Consider the following 24,580-nt stretch of genomic DNA (forward strand, 5'->3'; position numbering starts at 1 on the left):
ATCCCAGTTCGGGGATCAAGTCCCACATCAGGCTCCCTGTGAGGAGCCTGCTTCTCCCTCTGCCTGTGTCTCTGCCTGTGTCTCTCATGAATAAATAAACAAATCTAAAAATTAAAAAAAAAAAGAGGAGGATTAGGGTGTTTTACTTTGCGCTGACACAATGGCAATTCCAATTTGATATGTTTGCCCAATGGTATAAGGCAGTGGCATCACCATCCCTTAGCAAATAAGACAAAACCTGCCCTGGAAGCAACAGTCTAGCAGCTACAAGTTCTTGTTCTGGAACATTCCCAGAGGAAGGGCCCAGAATGACATTTCTGCTTTACCCTATATAGTACTATAGTTTTTTTTTTTTTTTTAAGATTTTACTTATTTATTCATGAGAGACACACAGAGAGAGGCAGAGGGAGAAGTAGGCTCCTTGCAGGGAGCCGAATGTGGGACTCGATCACAGGACTCCAGAACCATGCCCTGAGCTGAAGGCAGACACTCAACCATTGAGCCACCTAGACGTCTCTATAGTACTATGGTTTTAATTCACTTGAGAGAATGGTAGATTTAGTCCTTCTAGAACATTCCATAAAGGAAGGATAAAGGGGAAGAGAAAAGGACAGGAATATAGAGGCAAACAGAATTTGTATGTTCAAGCCAAACTCCTGTGATTTTTTTTAAAGACTTAATTTGAGAGAGAGAGAGAGAGTGCGAACATGCACACAAGTAGGGGGAGTGGCAGGCAGAGGGAGAGGGAGAAGCAGGCTCCTTGTGGAGCAGGGAGCCTGTTGCAGGGCTCAATCCCAGGACCCTGGGATCATTACCTGAGCCAAAGGCAGACGCCTAACTGAGTCACCCAGCCACCTCCCCTCCCCCGTGACTTTTATAATCAGAAAATTTTATAGCTAGAAGACAGCTACTGACAAAACTTGAGGCCTTCGGGTTAAATGACTTGTCCAAATATCTACCTCAAGTTAATGGCAAGCCAAGATTCTTCAGGCTTTCTGTGTTCCAGTCTAGTTTTTGACCTTCAAACTAATGCTTCTCAACCATGGTTATGCATGAGAATTATCCAGAGCTTTTAGATGCCCAGCCTAAACTCCAAACTAACTGAATTAGAATCTTGTGGCACAGAACACCTCGGTAGTTCAGTGGCTGAGCATCTGCCTTCGGCTCAGGTCATGATCCCGGGGGTCCTGGGATCAAGTCCCATATTGGGCTCCCCAAGGGGAGCCTGCTTCTCCCTCTGCCTGTGTCTCTGCCTCTCTGTGTGTGTCTCTCATGAATAAATAAATAAAATCTTTTTTTTTAAAGATTTATTTATTTATTCAGAGAGAGCGAGAGAGAGGCAGAGACACAGGCAGAGGGAGAAGCAGGCTCCATGCAGGAAGCCAGACGTGGGACTCGATCCCGCGTCTCCAGGATCACACCCTGGGCTGCAGGCGGTGCTAAACCGCTGTGCCACCGGGGCTGCCCAAATAAATGAAATCTTAAAAAAAAAAAAAAAAAAAAAAAATAGAATCTTGTGGCAGGGGCACATACGTATCAGTATTTTTTTTAGCTTCTAATATGAATCCATGGTTAAGCATCACTGTCCTTGGGACGCCTGGGTGGCTCAGCAGTTGAGCGTCTGCCTTTGGCTCAGGGCATGATCCCAGGATCCGGGATCAAGTCCTACATCGGGCTTCCTGTGTGGAGCCTGCTTCTCCCTCTGCCTGTGTTTCTGTCTCTCTCTCTGTGTCTCTCATGAATAAATAAATAAAATCTTAAAAAAAAAAAAAAAAAAAGAACCACTGTCTTAGGGCATGGTGCCCCTCCCCACCAAAGACAAACAAAGCACAGATAAGGAGGATTCTGTGAGCAGGTTTATTAAGATCATCTAGCAGAACCTCTTGGCAACCCCGTAAACTCCAGGCCATTCAAATTCTAAGCCAAGGTCGTATTTGCTACCCATGACCACTATTATCACCACCACTGGACTACACAGTATTATAGAACAGAATTCTGATAGCTTCATTTAACCCAGATTGAGATAGTTTTTCACAATCAAGAATTTTTTCTTGAATGTTACAAATGATGTATCCAAGCCTGTCTATAATTTGAGCTGAAGGGGCCATGATTGTAGAACCAAGGAATTAGCCCTGAAGCTGCTGCACAGGCCACTGTGACACCCCAACAGCTCCATCCTATTTTTCAAGGAAGGGGCGGCAGCGCCCTTATTCCACCCCGAAGCCAATCCTCACCTGATCTCCAGCCTTCTTGCCAATCTCAATTTTTCCCAGGACAGCACATTATCTAATAGCTGCTGCATGTTAACTCATAAAAACCTACTACAAAAGCTTTTAAAATGTTTATTTGTATTAAGGAGTGGAATGGTGCAAGAGTACAAAGAAACGTAGGCATTTGGGCCCTTGTTTCCCTATTATTCACATTAGTTAGGGAAAAAGGAGATTAAGTAACATTAAAGGGAGTGGAAGAAATGAATATAAATATATCCAGGGTAGCTCAGTCCTCTAATTCACCAAAGGATGAACTGAAATTCTTGGCCCAATTCACTCTTATGTGAGAGCCTACAGAAATTACATTGCCTTTAACTGCTCTAGACCTGTGTGAAAAAGGGAAGTGGACAACATTTCTATTACAAGACAACAATATTTTATTGAAACATCTTTTTTGTCTAAAACTATGCACGGAGATTAATCTCTTGTTCATAAATTAGGGTAAGTCTAACATCACTATTCCAAACCAGCAGTATTTACAAAAATGAACCTTTTCTTTGCTTTATCACCAGGTTCACAGAACTAAATTTTAGACCAACTTCAGTCTAGCTTTTAAAATCTTCCTGCCATCAAATGCCCAGCAACCCTTATGGGGAAGGAGCAGCCTTTTGACAGCAATATTCATCATTCACCAGGAATGTAGAACCACAAGTGAACAACAACAAAAAGTTTAAATCATTCCAAACAATTCCTATTTGCTTTCCAAAAGCATGCTTTGTCTAATTCTCCCTTTCTATACAGACAGGGGGAGAGGGACCCCAGAGAGCATAATAATGTTAATTAAATTAACCTCTTAAAAAAAATTGAACAAGATGGTTTAGTATCTGTACAGATGAACTGCCGTGGATGACATTAGTGGATAATAAAGTAAACTTTAAACCCTGTTAACAGGTACCTTGCCAAATGGCCAGCTCTAATAGATACTTTTAATCCAGATCAAATGTGTAATTTTTTACTTTCCAGTTAAATACATTGCCAAAATCTTTCAAAGCAGATAGAGAATAGGCTCCTTGGAAATACAAATTAAAATGTTAAATAATAAAAAGTACCAGCTTATTATACAGTTTCTGATAGACTCCAATGTGCTGGCCATGAGAAAGTAATTCTATCTCAGTTGTTAGCAAAAAGGTGAATCGAGTAGACACATAAAATGACAATATTACAAGACTGTAGTGTCACCTGTCAAAACAAGAATATCAAGAATGGAATTTTCAGTAAACACTTGAGATGAAGGGCAATCAGAATACAAGAGAAAGCAAAATCCACATAAATTAATTCCTAATTTGAGAAATCAATAAAATGTATACATAAATTGATAAATACTGTCTCCATAGGTCACTAATTCCAAGGACTAGTTAGTAGTTATTTTCTAACTAAATTATTACAGGACATTCTGGTGTATGCTCTCTTCTTGTGATCAGTTTGTTCTGGCAAGACTCCAATAAGCACGTGCCCTTGAAAACAGCTCAGCAGAAGGCAGCTCTGAGGCAATCACTTCATTTATAAATTTGCCAGATAATAAATACCAAGATTACAATAATCACGGACAGGACAAGCACCAGGATACAGATCTTCTTGCGAGATTTTTTCTGAGGAGAAAAATATATAAAAAAGACCCTCATGAAACAAGTAAAATTTCTCATATCTAAGACTCCAAGAGTGCTTCATAAATTTGCCTCCTTGTAATTCAGCATTAACCCTATCTAGGCAGTATTTGTAACAAAATAAGTTATTTGTTCATGTGTATTTTAATAAAGGTTTTATATCTATTATAAAATGTTATGTTCATTATAAAAAATACAGACATGCAGAAAGAAAATAATCACCTACAGATAAAACTGTTGACATTCTGAATGTGTTTTCTCATCATCTTTTATCTATGCATATTGTTATTTGACAGAATTGGTATCATACTGTATGATGTTCGATGTTTTTCTCACTTAACATTTTAGCATAAAAATATTAAAAATTCTTCATAAACATCTCTTGTAATTCCCGCATAATATAATATTGAGTGAATGTATATAATTTACTTCATAATTCCTTTACTGTCTGACACCAACATCATCACTCAGTTTTTAAAAGGAAACACTATTATTAAATACAAATTTCTTCAAGAACATTTCCAGGTAAAATACAACAATCCTAGGAACATGGGAAATGACCGAAATGCTGCTTATTTCTAAAAAGCCATATAGCACCAAAGAGATGGGAAATGAAAAGGACCGCATTCACAATATTTGCAATACTTGAGATAAAGACCCAAGTAAGGGTCATAAAACCAGAGTTTCATCTAATATGTAAAAGAATATCACTTCTTACAACATAGAACAATTAACTTCCATTTATTCATAGAAAAATAACCTCCACAGGATAACTCCCTATTTATTCACAATAGCAGTTGGAATTGATTTTATGTCTATCCTCTATGGCTGTAGTCAACATAAAGTACCTGCAAAGTCATACTTTGTACCTATTCCTATACTAATTGAAACAAATTTTAGCTGTTAAGAATATAAAATTAGCCTTCTACCAGATTTAGGTACTATGCCAGCTTACGGGGTTAGCTTTGTAGCTGAGACTTCTCTGTAAATTTATTCAAGGACTGATATCTTTTTGTAGATTTCTCTGAAGAAAATATTAAAAATGGACTGGAGTGCAATTATGACCACCTGCCTCCAGCTTTAGCCTAAGCAAAAGGCTGCAGCTGCTCTCAATGTGTCAATGAGATGTGACAGCTCATGAAGTATACAGCACAGTGACTTTCTTTGGTAAGTGCTTTTACCTGATAGTAAGCAGCTCGCTGTAACTGATCCGTGGCTCTCTCTACATGTACCTCTGAGCTTTCCACATTGGCTTCTATGCTGTCTGCAAAAAACAAAGAAGGGCAGTGGATATTTTTTATCATAACTGATGTTTCAAGATTGTAAATTAAACATACTCCTTATGTCATTGGTCCTGGTTTCACCACCACCATTCCAACTAGCCAGCCATGTAATCAAAATTACTAACCGGGTAAGAGAATAACTCTGTTCTTTGGGAATAAAGGATTATGAAGTAGGCAACTCACCACAAAATGGTTCAGGAAAAATTATGTATACACATGTATATTTGGAGAAATATAGAGGGCAAATCTAAACCAAATGAGGGTAGAATGTTAAGAGGTAAATCTGGGTAAAGGTTTTAAGGAATTCCTTGTAGTCTATTTTTGTAACTTTTCTAACCTTGAAATCATTTCCAAATAAAAAGCTTAGAAAAAAAAGGTTACTAATCCCAAAATTGTGCAAGTTTCCGGAGATAAAAGCTGGGAAGACAACAGCTATTTCCCTAAACAGCCAAAGACCTAAAAAGAGGCTATGGCAAGTGAGCTGAGTAATCATGCCCATGTCACTAGTGTCTATATTTGACAATATAAAAAGGGGACTAAAAAATGAATTTTATAATTTTTAAATGGCATTCCTAAATTCCTAAGACATGTCTTACTGACTTCTTCACACCAAGAAGTTGGTACTTCTTCAGTACCAACTATCAACTCACCTTGAGGTTAAAAGTATCAACGATACATACCAATTAGATCACCTTGATCATGGATCATCATGGCCAAATCTTTAAATATTTGATTGACATCCAAAATATCAGCCTAAAGAACACAAAAAACAATTAACATTAAGCAACACGTTAGACAATTCAATTCCTTCTACTTAGCTAAAATTTTGGCTGTAAACATAACACAGATGTTTCTAAGGCTTATAAATCACCCTTTCTCCATAAACTGAAAATGAAAATAAAGTTAATTAATAGCTACTAAATGCCTATTATGTGCTAAGAACTATACCAGGTAGGTAATTAAACACAGACTTTTGGAGCCTAGTAGAGAGGATCCAGAGTCTTGCTGTGTGAAGTTAATCTTCCACCGTCCTGTTGTACCATCTTAGGTTAAGAAACTCTCTGGGTTGCCCCCTCTAAAATGTGGACAATGACAGTACCTATCTCATACTAAAGCGCAGAAGCACTAAATAAATTGATATATTTAAAGTTCTTAGAACTGTGCAATAAGCACTTCCTAAGTGTCAGCTATTACTAATCATTAGTTGGTCCTCATGACAACACAATGAGACATATATTATCCCCATCATACACAAGAGAAAACTGGGGGGCAGCCCTGGTGGCTCAGCAGTTTAGCGCAGCCTTCAGCCCAGGGTGTGATCCTGGAGACCTCAGGATCGAGTCCCATGTCAGGCTCCCACATGGCGCCTGCTTTCCCTCTGCCTGTGTCTCTGCCTCTCTCCCTCTCTGTGTCTCTCATAAATAAATAAAATCTTAAAAAAAATAAATAAATAAGAGAAAACTGGGGCTCAGAAAAGTTTGATGACTTATCCCAAGGTCTCAAAGCTAGCAAGTGGCAGAGCTCAGAATGAAAAGTTCATGATGTTTTCATTACATTACTATGCCTCTTTGATAGTTACATTAACCAGCCACTCTACGAAGTCAAGTATCTTTGAGGATAATAACACTCAGGAAGGTTATCTACCTGTCTAGTCACAACCCTTGTCAGTGAAGAAACTAAGCATTGCAGCCAGAGTATCTCTAAAGCACTTGCTCTTGCAATTGAAATACACTGCCTCTTAGAAGGCTAGGATAAAAACAATGCCTTGAAAGCCACAGCTTCCCAACCATAACTTGGCAAGAGCTTACCAGCACATCAATTACCCACTAAGAGTCTGCTGGAATCAGGACAGTCTACTAGTTGCTTGCTGACTAACATAATAGGAGGAGTTGCTTGCTGACTAACAGGGGTGGAGTCAGTACACAACAAGATAAATAAGAAAAGTCATTATATAGAAGTGACTGGTAAATGGTAAAGGAAAGTGTGCACAGGAAGGCTTGCAGGAGAGGTACAACTTGAGGTATACCTTACAGCAAAAGAGAAGCCATATAAACAAGCAGATGATTGAGTTAAAGAGCAAACAGCCAAAAAAAAAAAAAAAAAAAAAAAAAAGAGCAAACAGCCCAGCTTGGATGTAACATGCATGTGAAACTGGGATTTATAAGAAATATACAGGGCGCCTGAGTGGGTCGATCAATTAAGCATCTGCCTTTGGCCTGGGTTATGATCCTAGGGTCCTAGGTTCAAGCCTCACATAGAGTTCCCTACTCAGCAAGGAGTCAGCTTCTCCCTCTCCCTCTGCCCCCACCCCCAACCCGCTCGTGCTCTCTTCCTGGTTCTCTCTCTCTCAAAAATAAATAATTATATTTAGTCTTCATCCCACTCCTGGAGCAAAGATCCTAAATTCCTTGAAGTTTCCTAAGTGGTAAAAGAAAGGAAACTATCTTTTGGTGCTTCTAACAAATCCTGTTCAACCACACTTGAAGTTAAAGAACAAGTCTTTTGGAAAGCCTCTGTTATCAGAGGGCTAGAGGCTGAAATCAACCATCAACAGCCAGATTTAATCCATCGAGTCCCACATTGGGCTCCCTACATGGAGCCTCCTTCTCCCTCTGCCTGTGTCTCTGCCTCTCTGTGTGTGTGTGTGTGTCTCTCTCAGGAATAAATAAATAAAATCTTAAGAAAAAAAACTTATGGCTATTCGTCCATTTCTAGCCTAGAAAAATAGGAATTTCACAGAGCCTAAAATAACAGTTGATGAATGAGGGAGAACAGCTGAGTATCTGGAAAATAAATCTCTAAGTGACTCTAAGGCATTTTCAGAGTTCAGAGCCACTACCACAGATGAAGGTCATTGAGGAACTCCAAGTTTCTCCCCTTTGCAAGCCCCTTCTCCTCACTGCCCTCAAGGATGACATTCTAGCTGCATGGAGGATTAAATTCTTCAGGTTTAAGAATATACTAGTCATTATATAAAGTTAAAGGTTGGAAAATCAGGTTAGAAAATCCTCAAGACCTTTCCCTCAACCCTCACCTCAAAAACTGTTCCTGTTTCTCTGCTCTAAAGTCATATCCACAACTTGGGATTCGACTTTGGGATGCACAAAAATTAAGCCAACTTTTTGGCCTGCCTTTATTCTGAGCTATTCAGACAAAGCAAAGGGGCTCTCTCCATAGAATCCCACCTGAAGTTGGCATTGAGGTCTGGGTGGGGGGAGGTCTTTTTTTTTTTAAGATTTTACTTATTGAGGGATCCCTGGGTGGCGCAGCGGTTTGGCGCCTGCCTTTGGCCCAGGGCGCGATCCTGGAGACCCGGGATCGAATCCCACATCGGGCTCCCGGTGCATGGAGCCTGCTTCTCCCTCTGCCTGTGTCTCTGCCTCTCTCTCTCTATCTGTGTGTGACTATCATAAATAAATAAAAATTAAAAAAAAAAAAAAAAAAAAAAATTTAAAAAAAAAAAAAAAAAAAAAAAAAAGATTTTACTTATTGAGATGCCTGGGTGGCTCAACGGTTATGTGAGTCTGCCTTCAGCTCAGGGCATGATCCTGGAGTGCCGGGGTTGAGTCCCACATCAGGCTCCCTGCATGGAGCCTGCTTCTCCCTCTGCCTCTCTCTATGTCTCTCATGAATAAATAAATACAATCTTAAAAAACAAAGATTTTATTTATTTATCTGAGAGAGAGAGAGAGAGCTGGGGAGAGTGAGCATGAATAGGGTGCGGGGCAGAGGGAAAGGGAGAAGCAGACCCCCTGCTGAGCAGGGAGCTCAATGAGGGGCTCCATCCTAGGACTCTGGGATCATGACCTGAGCCAAAGACAGATGCTTATCTAACTGAGCTACCCAGGTGCCATGGGGTCAAAGTCTTAATGAGGAATAAAATATTTGTTTGCCTTACTCTGTTCTTCATGCATATTCTCACAGAAACCATGTAAGATATGGTAACTGAGGAAAGGATTTGAGTCTTCTCAGGCACCGTGACCAGTACCATCATAAGAGTAGTTCATATTCACCATAATTACATTAAGATATAATATGCAAATCAATAAGAATTCATTTCATGCTTTTTCATAATAAATGAGAGAAAATCCAGGTGGATTAGAGTGTAGATACATGGAGTCAAAAGACACAACCTGGCTCTCACCTCCAGCTGCCGAATGGCTGTTTCTCTCTCTTTAATAAGTTCCAGATCCTGTTCAGTGATGGCCACCTCATCCTCCTGGCTCTGCATCTGGTTCCACTCCTCATGGCTGCAAGGAGACAAGCACACTAGTTGATTCTTCCTCTGTAAAGTGTGCATGAGACACTTTACAACATTTCTACTACCAGCAGGACTTATCCAAGGACATTACATGGCTCCACTTCCTCTGGTAACAATACAAAGTACTTGAGGGTCACAGTTTTCATAACTGGAGGCAAAGAGTTGATAATACCTAGAAAACAAAGTCTCAGCTTCCCTGAGCAAAACTGAGATACAGCAGGATTATGAGGGATGGGACTCCTTGCTGTTTTCCAGTCAGGGGTGCACTCTGCAATCTTGCTAGGGTTTGCTAGACAAGGAAAACAGAGACTTGAAGTCAATGAAACATACTGGTCCATCCTCTTCTAGAGCACTCTCAAAGTGCAAGCTGAGATGGTCTCTTGGGTACTAAATGGGTGGAGGAGAGCAGGCTAAGCGACCTGTCAATGCATCTCCAATTAGTCTAACAGATTTACACCTTCTGGTTTTCAGAACATTCCTTGAGGGTGTATGCTTTCGGTTAAATGCCTCTTAAGAGAAAACTAAAATAAAAAGCTACTGAAATGTTATAACTCTTCTTTCAGGTACCATATTTAGAAGAAATGCTATGATGCTAGACAACACTTTGAAAATTCAGTATTAAGCATTTTCCCAACAATGTTCATAAAGCAGACATCATCTCCACAGTATTTCCTCCATGCGCTGGAGATACAAAACGGAGTTAAGAGGGTGCCTTGGCGGCTCAGTGGTTGAGCCTCTGCCTTTGGCTCAGGTCAAATGATCCTGGAGTCTGGGATCGAGTCCCACATTGGGTTCCCCACAGGGAGCCTGCTTCTCCCTCTGCCTATGTCTCTGCCTCTCTCTCTCTGTCTCTCTTATGAATGAATAAATAAAATCTTTAAAAACAAAAACAAAAAACAAAAACGGAGTAAGACAGCACCCTGCAGGCACCCCTTTGAGGTGCTCACAGTGTAGTGGGGAGAGAGATACGTATCTTTGATAAAGCAATTTACATTCTGAATTAATATCACCAATACATTTCTATGGAATTAGTTAATTCAGTTTGGAGAAATTAAGAAAGAAGATGTCTTTCAGATGCAAACTGTTTGCTTCGTCTTGTACTACTCCTAAAAGAACGAGTTGCCTCCATTTTGGATGGATATGGTAAACAGAGATCCAAGAACTTTGAAAAACTTACTTCTGAATTAGAGGTAAAATCTTCATCTGTAGATTTGTGTATTTGTACTTATTCCTAGTGAGGCAAGCTCTCACCCCAACACAAAGACATCGGGGATTTCCCTGGCTTTTTTACTCACCTTGAAATTGTTCCTTCCATATTCAAATATCTTGGAAAAGCCCAAGGTTTTGACTTTTATTTTATTTGGTGGATTATAAGTCACCCACCCCAGGTCTCCCTTTATTTTTCATTCTTTTCCACATGATTTTGAAAATTAGAAGTAAGTAGAAAGTATAGAATCCCATCTCAACTAGCCAGCAGGTTGTACGGAAAATTCCTTACCCATCAAATGAGACGAGCTGCTCCTCTCTTTGCCTCTCCTCCGCCTAGAAAGCAGATGGCATTATTGCTGCTGTTATCCAGAAACATGCCACAGACAGACACATAAAACAATGGCTTCCTTTCGCTACAGTATAAAGAAGCAACATTCCCTTGGCTCCAACAGGATCTGTAAGATGACACAGGGCTCTGGCAATCTGTCTCAACTAGAAAATGGGTGTGAAGTAGTTGAAATCAAATCTGGGCTCAGAATGGTAACCTTACTGAATAGGATGGAGATAACACGGATCGGAGAGAGGAGTAAACAACAGTAATAGTGATAACTTATTTTATAATCTTCAGGGGGGTAAAATAAGGGAAAGAGTTGAAAACTTGCAAGGAAATAAATTTTCAGAATATGTAAACATTAAAAAAAATGGACATTTATGGCATATCAGGCACTAAAGTGGCAGACTCATTTCAAAAATCAGTCTAATGCATGTATTAAAAAAAGTTAAAAGAGCAATCTATTCCCATTAAAGTCTTTCCTTCCTTAAAATAGCAGTAATAAAAAAAAAACAAGCAAAACGAAGAAAATTTCAAAATTTTACCCCCCTAGAGGAACACCATGAGGTTTTCTTATTGTTTTTTAACTTTTACTTTTTTCCCAAATCGAGACAAAACACTGCTAGTGTCCTCAAGTCTACCTCTGTGCTCTCCTCCAATTACAATGCCCCCTCCTGCACCCTTAAAGTAACCACTACCCTGACTGTAGTGATCATTTTCCTGTATTTTTAATATAGTGATATATGTATCCCTATTTACTATAACACTTTACATGCTTTTGAACATCACGTGAGTGGAATTATACTGTCCGTATTCTTTCATGCTTTGACTGGATCATGCCTGATTGTGCCAGATCCGTCCCTGATGCTGAATGTAACTGTGGGTCATTTATTTTCTTTGCTGTATGATATTATAGTATGTGAATATACCACAGCACATTTATCTATTCTGCTGATGGACATTCAAATGCTTCCAATTTTTGACTAGACAAATAATGCTGCTATAAACATTCTTATATCCTGTTATAAACATTTACAGTTTTCTCTAGGGTAGAACTAATGTGTTCTGAAGTTACAACCAAAATGTTTTCCAGTGATTGTTCCCATTTACACTATAACCATCCAGGGAGGAAAGTTCCTGTTGCATCATAACAACCACCCTTAGTGTTCACAGAATTTTAAAATTTTGCCCTACATTTGGATATGAAATAGTACCTCATTGTGGTTTTAACTTGTAATTTCATGACTATTAAGTTGAGTATTTTTCCATCTGTTTGACCATTACTCAAAATAATACTAAAATGTTATCTGCCGTTTTCACTGTGTTGATATTTACATCCATGGAACAAAGAGTGGTGGAGACTGGGTGGCTCAGTCAGTTGAGTGTCTGATTCTTGATCTCAGCATCATAAGTCCAAGCCCCACATTGGGCTCGTGTGGAGCCTACTTTTTTTTTTTTAAAGACCATATTTATTTATTTCAGAGAGAGAGAGAGAGAGAGAACGCACACGTGAGCAGGGGGAGGAGCAGAGGAAGAGGGAGAGGATCTCCCGCAGATTCCTTGCTGAGCACAGAGCCTGATGCAGGGATCAATCCCGGGACCTTGAGATCACAATCTGAGCCGAAATCAAGAGTCTGACACTTAACCGACTCAGCCACCCAGGCACCCCATCACATGGAGCCTACTTCAAACAAACAAACAAACAAACCACAGCAGTGGTGGATAAAACTTTTTTTAAAGTATGTCAAGCCCCAATGTGGGGCTTAAACTCAAGAGCCTGAGATCAAATGGATGCCTGGGTGGCTCAATGGTTTAGAGCCTGCGTTCAGCCCGGGGCGTGATTCTGGAGTCCCGGGATCGAGTCCCACATCGGGCTCCCTGCATGGAGCCTGCTTCTCCCTCTGCCTATGTCTCTGCCTCTCTCTCTCTCTCTCTCTCTCACACACACATAAATAAATAAAATCTAAAAAAAAAAAAAAAAAAAAAAAAAAAAGAGCCTGAGATCAAGACCTGAATACTCAACCAACTGAGGCACCCAGGCACTCCTAACTGCTGGCATTTTAACACAAATCCAAGGCAGTGACACCAAACTGTTCTAGGGTTACTATATTCATCACTATACACAAGAGGTGAAAAAGCCAATTTGTCCTTAACAAAGCCATTAAAATTATAGATTAAGTAAATCTCAACACTTCAATACAGGTCTCAAAAAAAAAAAAAAGTCCTGTATGATGAGATGGGAAATACACATAAAGCACTTCTGCTGCCTACAGAAATACAAAGCTTATCTCCAGGAAAAGAATGCATGTAATTGAGTTGCTGGGTAAACTACCTACTTTCTTTTAGGGAACATAATTTTACTTATTTAATATAGTTTATAAATAAAACTTTTATAAGCTTTAAAAAATACATAAGCTTTTAAAATAAAATCTGTTTATATTAGGGCACCCGGGTGCTTCAGTTGGTTAAGTGTCTGCCTTCGGCTCAGATCATGATCCCAGGGTCCTGGGATTGAGCCTCATATCAGGCTCCCTGATGAGCAGGGAGTCTGTTTCTCCTTCTCCCTCTGTGCACTCCTTCTCTCTCCCTCTCCAATAAATAAATCAATAAATTTTTTAAAAAATTTGTTTATACACACACACACACACACAAACTCCTATATATATGATACATATAAGGAATAACTGACAACCTATGGTTATTCAAATGGGTATTTGGCAGATAAGTTCTTGAACATAAACAATGTAAGCCTGTCACTTCAAGGAAAACAATGGACAGTGTGTGTTGCCAGTGATAGAAAACTAGCTTTCAAATTAAAAAACAGAATGCTGGAAAACTTTTATCTATCACTTGTGAACTTAAGAAATTCACAACTCTCTTTAAGTCTCCAAAAGACTTTTCTGATAAAACTAAAGATACTATACCTTTTGATATTGTATAATGAAATATATCAACATTTGGAAGACCTTCATAACTCAGGGAATCAGTATTTTCCAAATGATAGATACATGATATAAAAATCATACATGGAAAAAAGATCCAATCAAAATATAAGACATATCAACAGATTTGGATATAGTAGAGTATGAAAAAGTCATTAACATGGTTTTAGACTCTACAATTCCACTAACTTTTGTCAAATTTTGATGCGTCAAAGAATAATATAAACAATGATCTGAAGAGGTTAATTAAAATACTCCTTCCTTTTCTAATTGCAGATCGCTGTCAGGCTGGATTTTCTTCAGATACCTCAACCAAAACAACATAGCACAACAGACTGAATACAGAAGCCTATATGAAAATCTAGCTTCCTTCTGTTAAGCCAAATTTTCAAAATATTTGCAAAAATGAAAACAATACCACTCTTCCCACTAAATTTTTGTTTTGGAAAAGCAGTTATTTTTAATTAAAATGTCACATATATTTATGTTAATATATACTGGTTTATTATTATTTGTAAATGAATAAACATTTAAAAAACTTCACACTTTTAATTTCTAATATGTATCAATAGATACCACTCGTACAAGTAAAAGCTCTTTGGTGTCCCTAATAATGTTTAAGTGTAATAGGGTCCTGAGATCGAAAAATCTTAGAAAATACTCTTCTACTGGGTTGTATCTTTTTCATACTGATTCATAGAAATTCTTTATATATTCTGTATATATTCTGGTTACTAATCCCTTGTCAATTATATATATAGCAGTATCTTCACCCTGTCTGTAGTTTGCCTTTTCACATATTTACCACTTTCTTTGCTCTTCATTCTTTTCTGCTTTTCTGCCTTCCCATCTGGGATCACCTTCCTTCTGCCTGAAGTACATTTTCCAGAATGTTCTTAAGTAAGGTGTGCTGAGAGCAAACCCACTTCTAACTGAAAATGTCTTTAATTAGCCCTCATTCTGGATATCTTTCACTGGGTTTAGAATCCTAGGTAGACAGTTATTGTCCTTTAGAACGTTAAAGATCGCCCTCAACTGGCTTCCACTGCTGCTTTTTGAGAAGTCAACTGCCAATTCAACTACTGCATCTTTGAAGGTATTCTATTGTTTCCCTGGCTATTTTTATGATTTCCCCTTTGTCTTTGGTCTTGAAGTTTCTCTCTGATGCATCTAGATGACAGCCTATTTATTCCTTTTGAGATTTGTTGGGCTTCTTGAAACTGCAGATCAGTGTCTCTCATGAGTCCTAAAATATTACCAGCCATTACTTCTTTAAATAACACCTCTGTTCTATGTTTGCTCCACTCTTATTCTGAAACTCCAATTAAAACTAAGTCAGATCCTTTCTCTTCATTCTCCATTTCTCATAATCTTTCTTCCTATTTAACTTCTTAACCCCCTGTCCTACATGCTGATACATAATAGAAAATATACTCTATTTTCTAGTTTAGAAAATATACTCTATTTTCTAGTTTAGAAAATATACTCTATTTTCTAGTTTAGAAAATATACTCTATTTTCTAGTTTAGAAAATATACTCTATTTTCTAGTTTAGAAAATATATTCTATTTTCTAGTTAAATCATCTATCCATAAAGTTTTTAGTTTCCATATTATATTTTTCAATTCTAGATAATATTTTGACTCCTTTCCGAAGTTTTTTGTAGTCTCCTGCTTCCTGCACATGTTTCCAAGATTTTCTTTAAATACAATAAGGACAGTTATCTTATTCTAATACATGAAGTTTCTGTATGACCATTTCACCTCACTGTTATTTCTACTGGTTCTTGTTTAGAGTTGTTTCTTCGTGTACTTGAGTATTTTTAACACTGTGCTGCTTGTAATACTTCAAAAATTGTTTGAGGGTATTATTTCAGGGCTAGGATAACGTGGTCTAACCAGAGAGGATTTGTATTTGCTTCTGCCTGGCACCTGGTACTCTACCAATCCAGAACTACTTAAAGTTTGAGGCTTTTGGATCACTCATGTAGTATGAATTTGGGCAGTAAATTTGCCTCAAGGTTGCTTTGTGGTACACTTATTGTCTGGATTTCCCCTCTCTCCTGCTGTGTTTCACCACTTGCTCAGCTCAGTGCTGATGCAATCTTTTCATTGGCAAGAAGGGCTTACTTTTGGTTTACCCATACCCAAAGAATATAGCCTTTTGGGGTCCAGTTTAATTGAAGAAGTGTCTTCTTTTAGATTTTTCACCTTGTGTGGACCCTGGGCTTTTCTTCCCCCTCATGTCATAAGGACATCAAAACTGAAGTTCAAGTTTGCCCTCAGTAAACTCCATGCAAAAGCAGTTGCTCAGCTTAACTCTCTAGGAGTTCACATCTTCTATTAGATTTTGACCTTAGTATTTTCATGGCTCTTTGATACTTTTGAGAAGTTGGGTTATTAAAATTTAGCATTTGTTAATTTGTTTCACACGAAGGTCTAGTCCAAATAACCTAGCCTGCTACATTCTAGGAAATAGATTCATGGTTTCTGTTTTTAATGTAAGACAAATATAATCATAAAAAAGAAATTACATATACTCCTACCTGTCACTTTTTTAAAGCTTTGTGCATATTCCTTTCTAGTCTTAGACCACAGGCATACATATTTTTTTAAATTTATTTTTATTAAAAAAATTTTTTTTAAGTAGGCTCCTTTCCCAATGTGGGGCTTGAACTCATGACCCTGAGATCAGGAATCACATGCTCTACCAACTGAGCCAGGCAGCACCCTGCATACATACTTTTTTATATAGGTTGTACCAATCTGGCATCTTCACAACAGCTAATGTCTATGTTTGTTATTATGGGGGGGGGGATAATAAAAGCTAATGGTCAAAATGGTCAAAATTAGGAGGGGAAGAAAAAACCCAACAATGTGTGAAAGAATGTACTGAAATTGCAACGGTCATCTTCTTTTGGGAATAAACTTACCGAGAGACGAGATCCAGCTCTTGCTCTGGCAATACTCTCCTTTTCCTTTTCAGATACCCTTCTCTGCACAGCCTGAAAATTATTTAAGGCTGCAGAAAAGTCATTCATGAGGCGTTCTTTCTGAAGTTTCTGCTGGCGCTAAAGAAATAAACAAGGACTTGAAATTTCATATTAACCCTGAATAATTTAGTTTTAATTTCCATTAAAAGCAAAATTATTCTCCCTAAAGATTTCTAACCAGGAAAATTACTATAAAATAGACTCTTAAATCAATAAATTTGCTCTTTGCTAACTCAAACCCCTCATTAGTGTCATAGGCCAAGTCTGAATTTTCCTTCTTTCATTCTGACAAACCTGGGAACTGTGTCATTTACTTTGTAAGGTAATCTCAGAGGGAACTGCAATTGAGAATTTTGGTTCCCTGGAGAACCTAAAAGCAGAATAAATAACTTTAGGCTCAGACTGAACCCCAAATAGATCGTTTTATTTAACATAAAACTATTCATCTACCCTGAGCTCATAGCTTCCCTGAAAACTGCAGAATCATTTTCCTTTGTACTGTAGTGAGGTTTAAAGTTTTTCAGAACCTGAATACTATTACAGGCTATCTTTACTAAACTTACTGACTCTATGTCTCAAAAAACACACACTGAGAGCACCTGCTATGTGCTGAGAACACAGAAGTAAAAACTCATCCCTGACCTCAAACAGCTTACCAACTACTTATAGATAAGGGATATAGACACATAAGTTACAAGTCATTATAAATAACTGCTATATCCAATCAGTACTACAGGAGTTCAAAGGCAAATATAATCAGTAAGGACTCAAGTGGTTAAAAAGGCCTCAAGAGAAAGTGGACACTGAAAGAAGAAAAAGATCTGAATAAGCAGATGGAAGGAGTAAGGCAAATCCAAGAAAGAAAACAGTGTGAGCAAAGGCATCGCAATAAAAAATTGAAGAGGATCTATAAGGAGATAGTTTGGCTAGAACCAAAGGTTTTTTCATGAGAATGGCTAAAAGACAGAACTGGAAAGACACAGAAGGGGCTGCCCAGAGCAGACTTTAAATGCCAAGTTAATGAGCTTGGGATTCAACCCCTAAAGAACAAAGAGCAACAAAGATTTCTGAGAAGGAAACATGATGGGTACAAAATGCTAATTTAGAAAAAGTAGTCTGTCATGATGTACAGAACAGGATGGAAGAAAGAAATATGTCAAAAAGACTATTGCAATATTCTAGGTTAAAGGTTGGGAGGGACACTATCAGTAATGGGAACACAAAGACATGAATTTAAGAAACATTATGACTTAGTGACTGGCTATAGAGCTGCAAGGGGACTAAAGTCAAGAATGACTTAAATATCACACCTGGGAGAATTATGGTAATACTGAAAGCAAATTTAGATGAAGAACTTTTTCCCCCTTTTCTGGGATTTTTTATTTTCACATAAACATAACAATTAGAAGGAAAAATCATCATTCTATAGTCTCACTATTGAAAAACACTATCTTTTTTTTTTTTTTTTTTTTTTTGAGTAGGGTCCATGTTTAGTGTGGAGCTTGAACTCACAATCTTGAGCTCAAGAGTTGCGTGTTCCACTGACTAAGCCAGCCAGGTGCCCCACAAAAATACTATCTTTAAGTATATCATAAACATTTTCCATGTTATCATACTCTTCACAATTATGGTCTTTGTTACATAATACTCTATCAAGTTGATCTAGTAAATTTTATGTCAACATTCCTTCTAGATTGTTCCCAGTTTTTAACTATCGTAAATAAAACTAATGTGAGTCCCACTATAATTGCTAATGTTAATACAGTGCTTACCATGTACCAGTACGGTTATAAGCACTTTAACATAATAATTCACTTTAATCCACACAACAATCTATAAATTAGGTATTATTATAGTCCCTATTTTTACAGATCAGAAAACCGAGGCACAGAGAAGTTAAGTAATTTGCCTAGGATCACATAGTAAGTGGCAGGGGTGGAATTTAAATACAGGAAATTTGTTTCCAGACTAGTATTTTTCCTTAGGACAAATCTGCAGGAATGGGAATATTAGGTCAAAAGGCACAAACTTTTTTTTTTTAATTTTATTTATTTATTCATGAGAGACGCACACAGAGAGAGAGAGGCAGAGATACAGGCAGAGGGAGAAGCAGACTCCATGCAGGAAGCTCAATGTGGGACTCAATCCAGGACTCAATCTGGGACTCTAGGATTATGCCCTGGGTCAAAAGCAGGCACTAAACTGCTGAGCCACTCAAGCATTCCAAGGCACAGAGTTTTTTATGACAATTAGTATTATCAATCTGCTTAGTTAAGGGGTTTGGATGAGATGGGAGGAATTCAGTACAAGAAAACACATTAAATTTTAGATGAAGGCAGTATATTCAAGAGGAGATATTAGAGTAGGAATTGGCAATATGGGCCTAGTCCTTAGAGATTAGCAGTTAGGGCTAGGGCTAGGAAAAGATCTAGGGGTCATGTTCATAAAGGTGGCAGGGAGAGGGGATCCCTGGGTGGCGCAGCGGTTTAGCGCCTGCCTTTGGCCCAGGGCGTGATCCTGGAGACCCAGGATCGAATCCCAAGTCGGGCTCCCGGTGCATGGAGCCTGCTTCTCCCTCTGCCTATGTCTCTGCCTCTCTCTCTCTGTGTGTGTGACTATCATAAATTAATTAATTAATTAACTAAAAAAATAAAAAAATAAAAATAAATAAATAAATAAACAAATAAATAAATAAGTAAGTAAAATAAAGGTGACAGGAAGCTCATAGAAATAGATAAGCCTCCTAAGGGAGAAAGCAAAGACAAAGAAAATGAGAGGGTCAATGGCAGAGCCTTGGGACACACCCACTTCTAGGAAGACCAAGAGTCAGAGGAGGAGGCTGAGACTCACATACGGAGAAAAAAGGGCTAGCAAGGGATACCAGAGTTGGGAGATACACTGAAAGGGGATCTCGGAATGAAGACAGTTTCAGTAGAAAGGATGGGCTGTTTCAAATGAGACAGAAAAGTGAATAAAACCTCAACCCCTTTGGATTTGGCAACAAGATCATGGATAATAGCACATGAATATAAAAAAAGACTGAAAAGAGAATATATGGATCTGGGTGCCTCAGCAGTTTAGCACCTGCCTTCAGCTCAGGACATGATCCTGGAGTCCTGGGATCAAGTCCCACATCGGGCTTCCTGCATGGAGCCTGCTTCTGCCTCTGCCTGTGTCTCTGCCTCTCTTTCTCTCTCTGTGTCTCTCATGAATAAATAAAATCTTTTTTTTTTTAATAAATAAAATCTTAAAAAAAAAAGACAGCAGCAGAAAAAAAAATGGTGGTAAGGCTAAGATTGATCTGATGAAGAAAGAATCAAAAGGGCAAACGATACTCAGCACAACAGAGGAGAGGAATCAAAGAATTATTTGCAGATCTATTTCATAGTCTTAATGATCCAAGATAATGGAAGGGAATGACAGCATGCATGATACAAAAATAACTTCTATTTGATTTTGGAATACATTAAATCCTTCTCTCTCTCTCTCTGATAGCAGATTTAACTTTCTATTTATTTTTGCTTAGGCTACTATTTAATTCTTTTTTTTTTTAATTTTTTTTTTTTTTTTTTTTTTTATGATAGTCACACAGAGAGAGAGAGAGAGAGAGGCAGAGACACAGGCAGAGGGAGAAGCAGGCTCCATGCACTGGGAGCCCGACGTGGGATTCGATCCCAGGTCTCCAGGATTGCGCCCTGGGCCAAAGGCAGGCGCTAAACCGCTGCGCCACCCAGGGATCCCCGGCTACTATTTAATTCTTAAGTACTTTCAACACTCTGCTTTCATCAAGACCCTTAGATTCATTTTTTATTACTACTAAAACCATCCACAAGTGTGTATTCCTTAAGTGCCCAGCTGAGAGGAGGAAAGGGGTAATTTTTATTGGAGATATTGGATGTCAATGAAAACTGGTCCCTAAGTGAAATATCAGCATGAATAACAACAGCACATATATGGACAGCCAAAGGTGAGTACATTAAGACTACTTTTTATCATAGCTACTTTGTAAGATGACAAAGCATAGAGTCTTGGTTCCTCTCTTTTGTGCAAGGGGGCGCCAAAACTCCAACCACTAAACATGCTTCACTAAACAGCTTGCCAGGTATGGGTTAAACTAGTATTTTCAGACTTTTTTTGATAGAGGCATGCAGTACAAATGTGACATCTTGACCTAGTACCATATATACACAAAGGTATGAAACGAAAGCTTTCTGTCATAATAGTTCCCTTTGTTACATGGTATACATTCTGATATTCCTACTGTTTTTTTAAATGATAATCACAGCACACTAAAATTATTTCATGTTCCAACTAGCCACAACTTGCAGAATGAAAAACAACCCAGACTGGGAAGTTGTAGGCTTTGTCTTTAAAGCCATCCGAGATGGAACATCATCAGAAAAAAACTCAATAATAAAAAGCAAAATGAGTCAAGCACTCCCAGAAACGGTAGAGAAGCTAAAAGAAAAATGAAATCACAGTAGCCTAAGGTAGATGGAGAAGGCTTTTTTTCTGGAAGAGAGAGGATTTGAGATAGACCATGAATGATAAGTAAACCAGGTCAAGCCACAATAAAGGAGGAGGCACACAGACTTCAGGAATGTGTGAAGAAAAGGCCCTTGGCACATCAAGAAAACAATGAACTTCGGTTAAAAATTGTGTGTTTTTAAAGGATTTCAATGACCACTGAATAAAACAACTTGAAAAGAGAAATCTTTTCCTCTGAGCACTTCTTCAATCTGAGACCTATGAATGACTCATGATGGGACGTGAAAGTTACTACAAAATACAAAGCAAAAATATTTTATTGTAATTTATAGAAACTGACTACAAAACAAACTAGGATCAAGCCTGCAAACATAAGCTACTGGCCAAACCCCAGAGATGCAAACTTTCTTTACCAGTTAAACTCATTTTATTAATATGTTAGTAAGTTATTATTAACAATAGCAGCAGATACTGAGTACCTACTAAATTCCCGGCACTTTGCAAGATCTGGTGCATGCAATCTTTCTATTGTCACAACAGTCACGTAACTGCATATTACAGATAAGGAAACTGAGCATCACAAAAGGTCTACCTAGCACCAAAGACCAAGTTATTTTTGTTTCACACATTGCCTTCCCATTAAAACAAAGTCCTCTCTCTCTCTCTCTCTCTCTCTCTCTCTCTCTCACACACACACACACACACACACACCAGAAAATACCAACCTGTTCTGAAGCAGATAAGGGAAGAGGCAAAGACCCTAATTCCTTCAGTAATTCATTTGTTTCCTTGGCGAGCTGATTTGTAGAGTGCTGTAACTGTTGCCTAAGAGAGAAAAGACATGTTTCAGGATATCCCCACTGCTAGAGAGCTGTTACAGTTAGTACCAGCTTGTTCTCAGAGTGCCTCACAGTGCAAGGAATAAAAGGGGTACCTCAAGGAATGGGTTCCCAGAGGCACAGGTTCACAAAAAGAAATTCTAGAAATACTACTCCGTCAAACCCACTTCATGTTACTCAGCAGAAAGAACCTGCCTCAGTGGAAATCTGCTGATTAGGTATTTTAACCTTGGGGAGAAAAGAAATGCCTATTGGCCATTCTGTTAGAAATATAAGAACAACTGCCCCCACATCTAAATCTAATAGTTTGAACACACTGAGGTCTCACAAAACTCATGTAGAATTGCCTGGCAGTGCTGCATAGCTGCTGTCTGTCACAGGCCACTGACTAGAGACAGAATCCAGACACTGGGAGTTGGATGAAATGTGCATTAAAAGCACGGCTTCTACCCTAGAGAACAGCCTCCAAAGATCTACTCCCACATTCTTGCTTAAAGCTGGAGCTTTTTCAGCTTTATTCTTGGCTCCCTATCGTCCTTCATGCTTGACTTTCTGGCTCTTCCCTCCAAAACAAAGAAGCCCTGTACTGTGTAAAAACACGTAAGGAGTATAAGGGGAAGAAAATGAAAGAGGGAAGAATATGCATTATATTCAGTGGGACTGGAAAGTAGTGGAAACACAAAAGAGCCCCTTTTAGTCATGGTTTCCTCCACTCTGTGGCCATTTCTACAAAGGTTTTAAAAAGAGGACAGAGAAACTACTACTTAATCATTATTATTTTTCCACTGCAAAGAGGCCTCCCAGATTAAAAAAAAAGGGGGGGAGGGGGTAGTCAAAAACAAGAGGGAATCAATCAGGGACCTGTACCTCCCAGAAATTACTAACACATCCAAAGGTTTTTCACATATCCCTGGAAAAAACCCCAAGTAGTAAGTCATTCTCTCACTTCACACTGTCTAGGACAGGAAACAATACCATTCAAGATACTTTAAAGATGAAGAATAGAACTTCTAAAAGCAGAAATGGGGTCAAGAAGGATCTAATAAAAAGAATTATGAGTCCCTACTACCAGTCCACTCTCCTCTCCCTCCGACACCCCTCATGTCATTCTGAATACGTTTCGCTAATATTTACAGTTGGAAATCCCACTAGACTAGATGTTGTCTGCAGATCATCTAGAGTCCTGTGCCAACAAGGAGGCTCATTTAGGCAGAATACAGTTTCATAGTGGTAGGAGTTCCCTTCTCTACTTCCTCAAAGTGTTCTGCTAAATTGCCCATGGGAAGAAAGAATCTGAGCTCAAGGATTTTGAAAGGCAGCAGAGATCACAACCCATGAATATATTTTGTTGCCCCTCTTCTAGATCCAGCTATTACTTCATGGCCTACTGCATGGCCTACTGCCTGTCATTCTGACTACACAGGCTGGAAACCCAAGCTGCCACACAGCAAAGATAGTAGGTGTGTCCTCAAAGGGCCCTCATAGAACGCAACCATGTTAGGAAGCTACTCACAGATTTTCCTGTAGTTTGCTTGAGTCCTGCTTAGTTCCTAGTTGGCTCATCAAATTCTTTATCTGAGCAGCTGGGAAGAGGGGGGGAAAGATTTATTTAAAAGAAAAATACATTTATCATGAGCATCCTAATTCTCAGATCACTAGTCTCTCTGCACATCCTGTATAAGTTCATGCAACTAAGAGAAAGCATGTTATGACCAAAAATTTGATATATATATTCTCTTCTAAAACTAATTACAAGGTTCACCTCTCTGCTATAGATAATTATGCCACCAAGTAGAGGATGGCAGTTTTGTTCATCATTCCCAAAGAACTTCCAAAATTTTCCAGATTTCCCATGGTGCTGGCTTAAAATTTCAACACCTTTGGAAGGGCCTTACTACCAAATATTAACTCATTACAATTAAAATTTAAATTCATAATATACAATAATTTTTCTATAGCAAACGCTTTTGTAAAGACAATGTACATTTGTTATTAATAATAAATTACGATTAAAAATAATAATAAATTACCATTAACTGAGCACTGCCATGTGCCAGGAGACTTTTCTTTTTAAGATTTTATTTATTTCAGAGAGAGAGTGGGAGAGAGAGCTCACAAACATGACCAGGAGGAGGGGGAGAGTGAGAAGCAGACTCTGCTGAGCAGAGAGCCCAATATGGGGCTTGATTCCAGGACCCCAGGATCAAGACCTGAGCCAAAAGCAGATGCTTAACTGACTGAATCACCCAGGTGCCCCTGTCAGGAACTTCTATATTAGGAGCTTTAATACATTATTTTATTAATTTTCACAGCAACAGTCTGAAGTAAGTATATCTTCATTTTGCAGATGAAGAAATACAT

At 38.5% G+C, this 24,580-nt stretch overlaps 1 protein-coding gene and 1 long non-coding RNA gene across 3 annotated transcripts in view; one reads left to right on the plus strand and one right to left on the minus strand.

The window, feature by feature from the left end:
- The window catches only part of LOC140634091 (uncharacterized), a 20,452-nt gene extending 6,056 nt beyond the window's left edge, over positions 1–14,396 (plus strand). For both annotated transcript variants that reach the window (XR_012031640.1, XR_012031641.1), the window contains exons 2-3: positions 4,893–5,041; positions 14,177–14,396. This is a non-coding gene — a long non-coding RNA (uncharacterized lncRNA). The remainder of the gene's footprint in view (positions 1–4,892; positions 5,042–14,176) is intronic.
- Positions 1,844–24,580, minus strand: part of STX12 (syntaxin 12) — a 37,355-nt gene continuing 14,618 nt past the window's right edge. The window contains exons 2-9 of the mRNA XM_072827571.1: positions 23,733–23,802; positions 22,106–22,205; positions 16,833–16,970; positions 10,917–10,960; positions 9,302–9,407; positions 5,838–5,910; positions 5,056–5,138; positions 1,844–3,859 (exon numbers count right to left, since the gene is read on the minus strand). Coding sequence (XP_072683672.1) covers positions 3,767–3,859; positions 5,056–5,138; positions 5,838–5,910; positions 9,302–9,407; positions 10,917–10,960; positions 16,833–16,970; positions 22,106–22,205; positions 23,733–23,802 — 707 coding nt within the window. The 3' untranslated portion in view covers positions 1,844–3,766. The remainder of the gene's footprint in view (positions 3,860–5,055; positions 5,139–5,837; positions 5,911–9,301; positions 9,408–10,916; positions 10,961–16,832; positions 16,971–22,105; positions 22,206–23,732; positions 23,803–24,580) is intronic.

The sequence above is a fragment of the Canis lupus genome, chromosome 5, assembly GCF_048164855.1.
Source record: "Canis lupus baileyi chromosome 5, mCanLup2.hap1, whole genome shotgun sequence".
Taxonomy (NCBI): domain Eukaryota; kingdom Metazoa; phylum Chordata; class Mammalia; order Carnivora; family Canidae; genus Canis; species Canis lupus.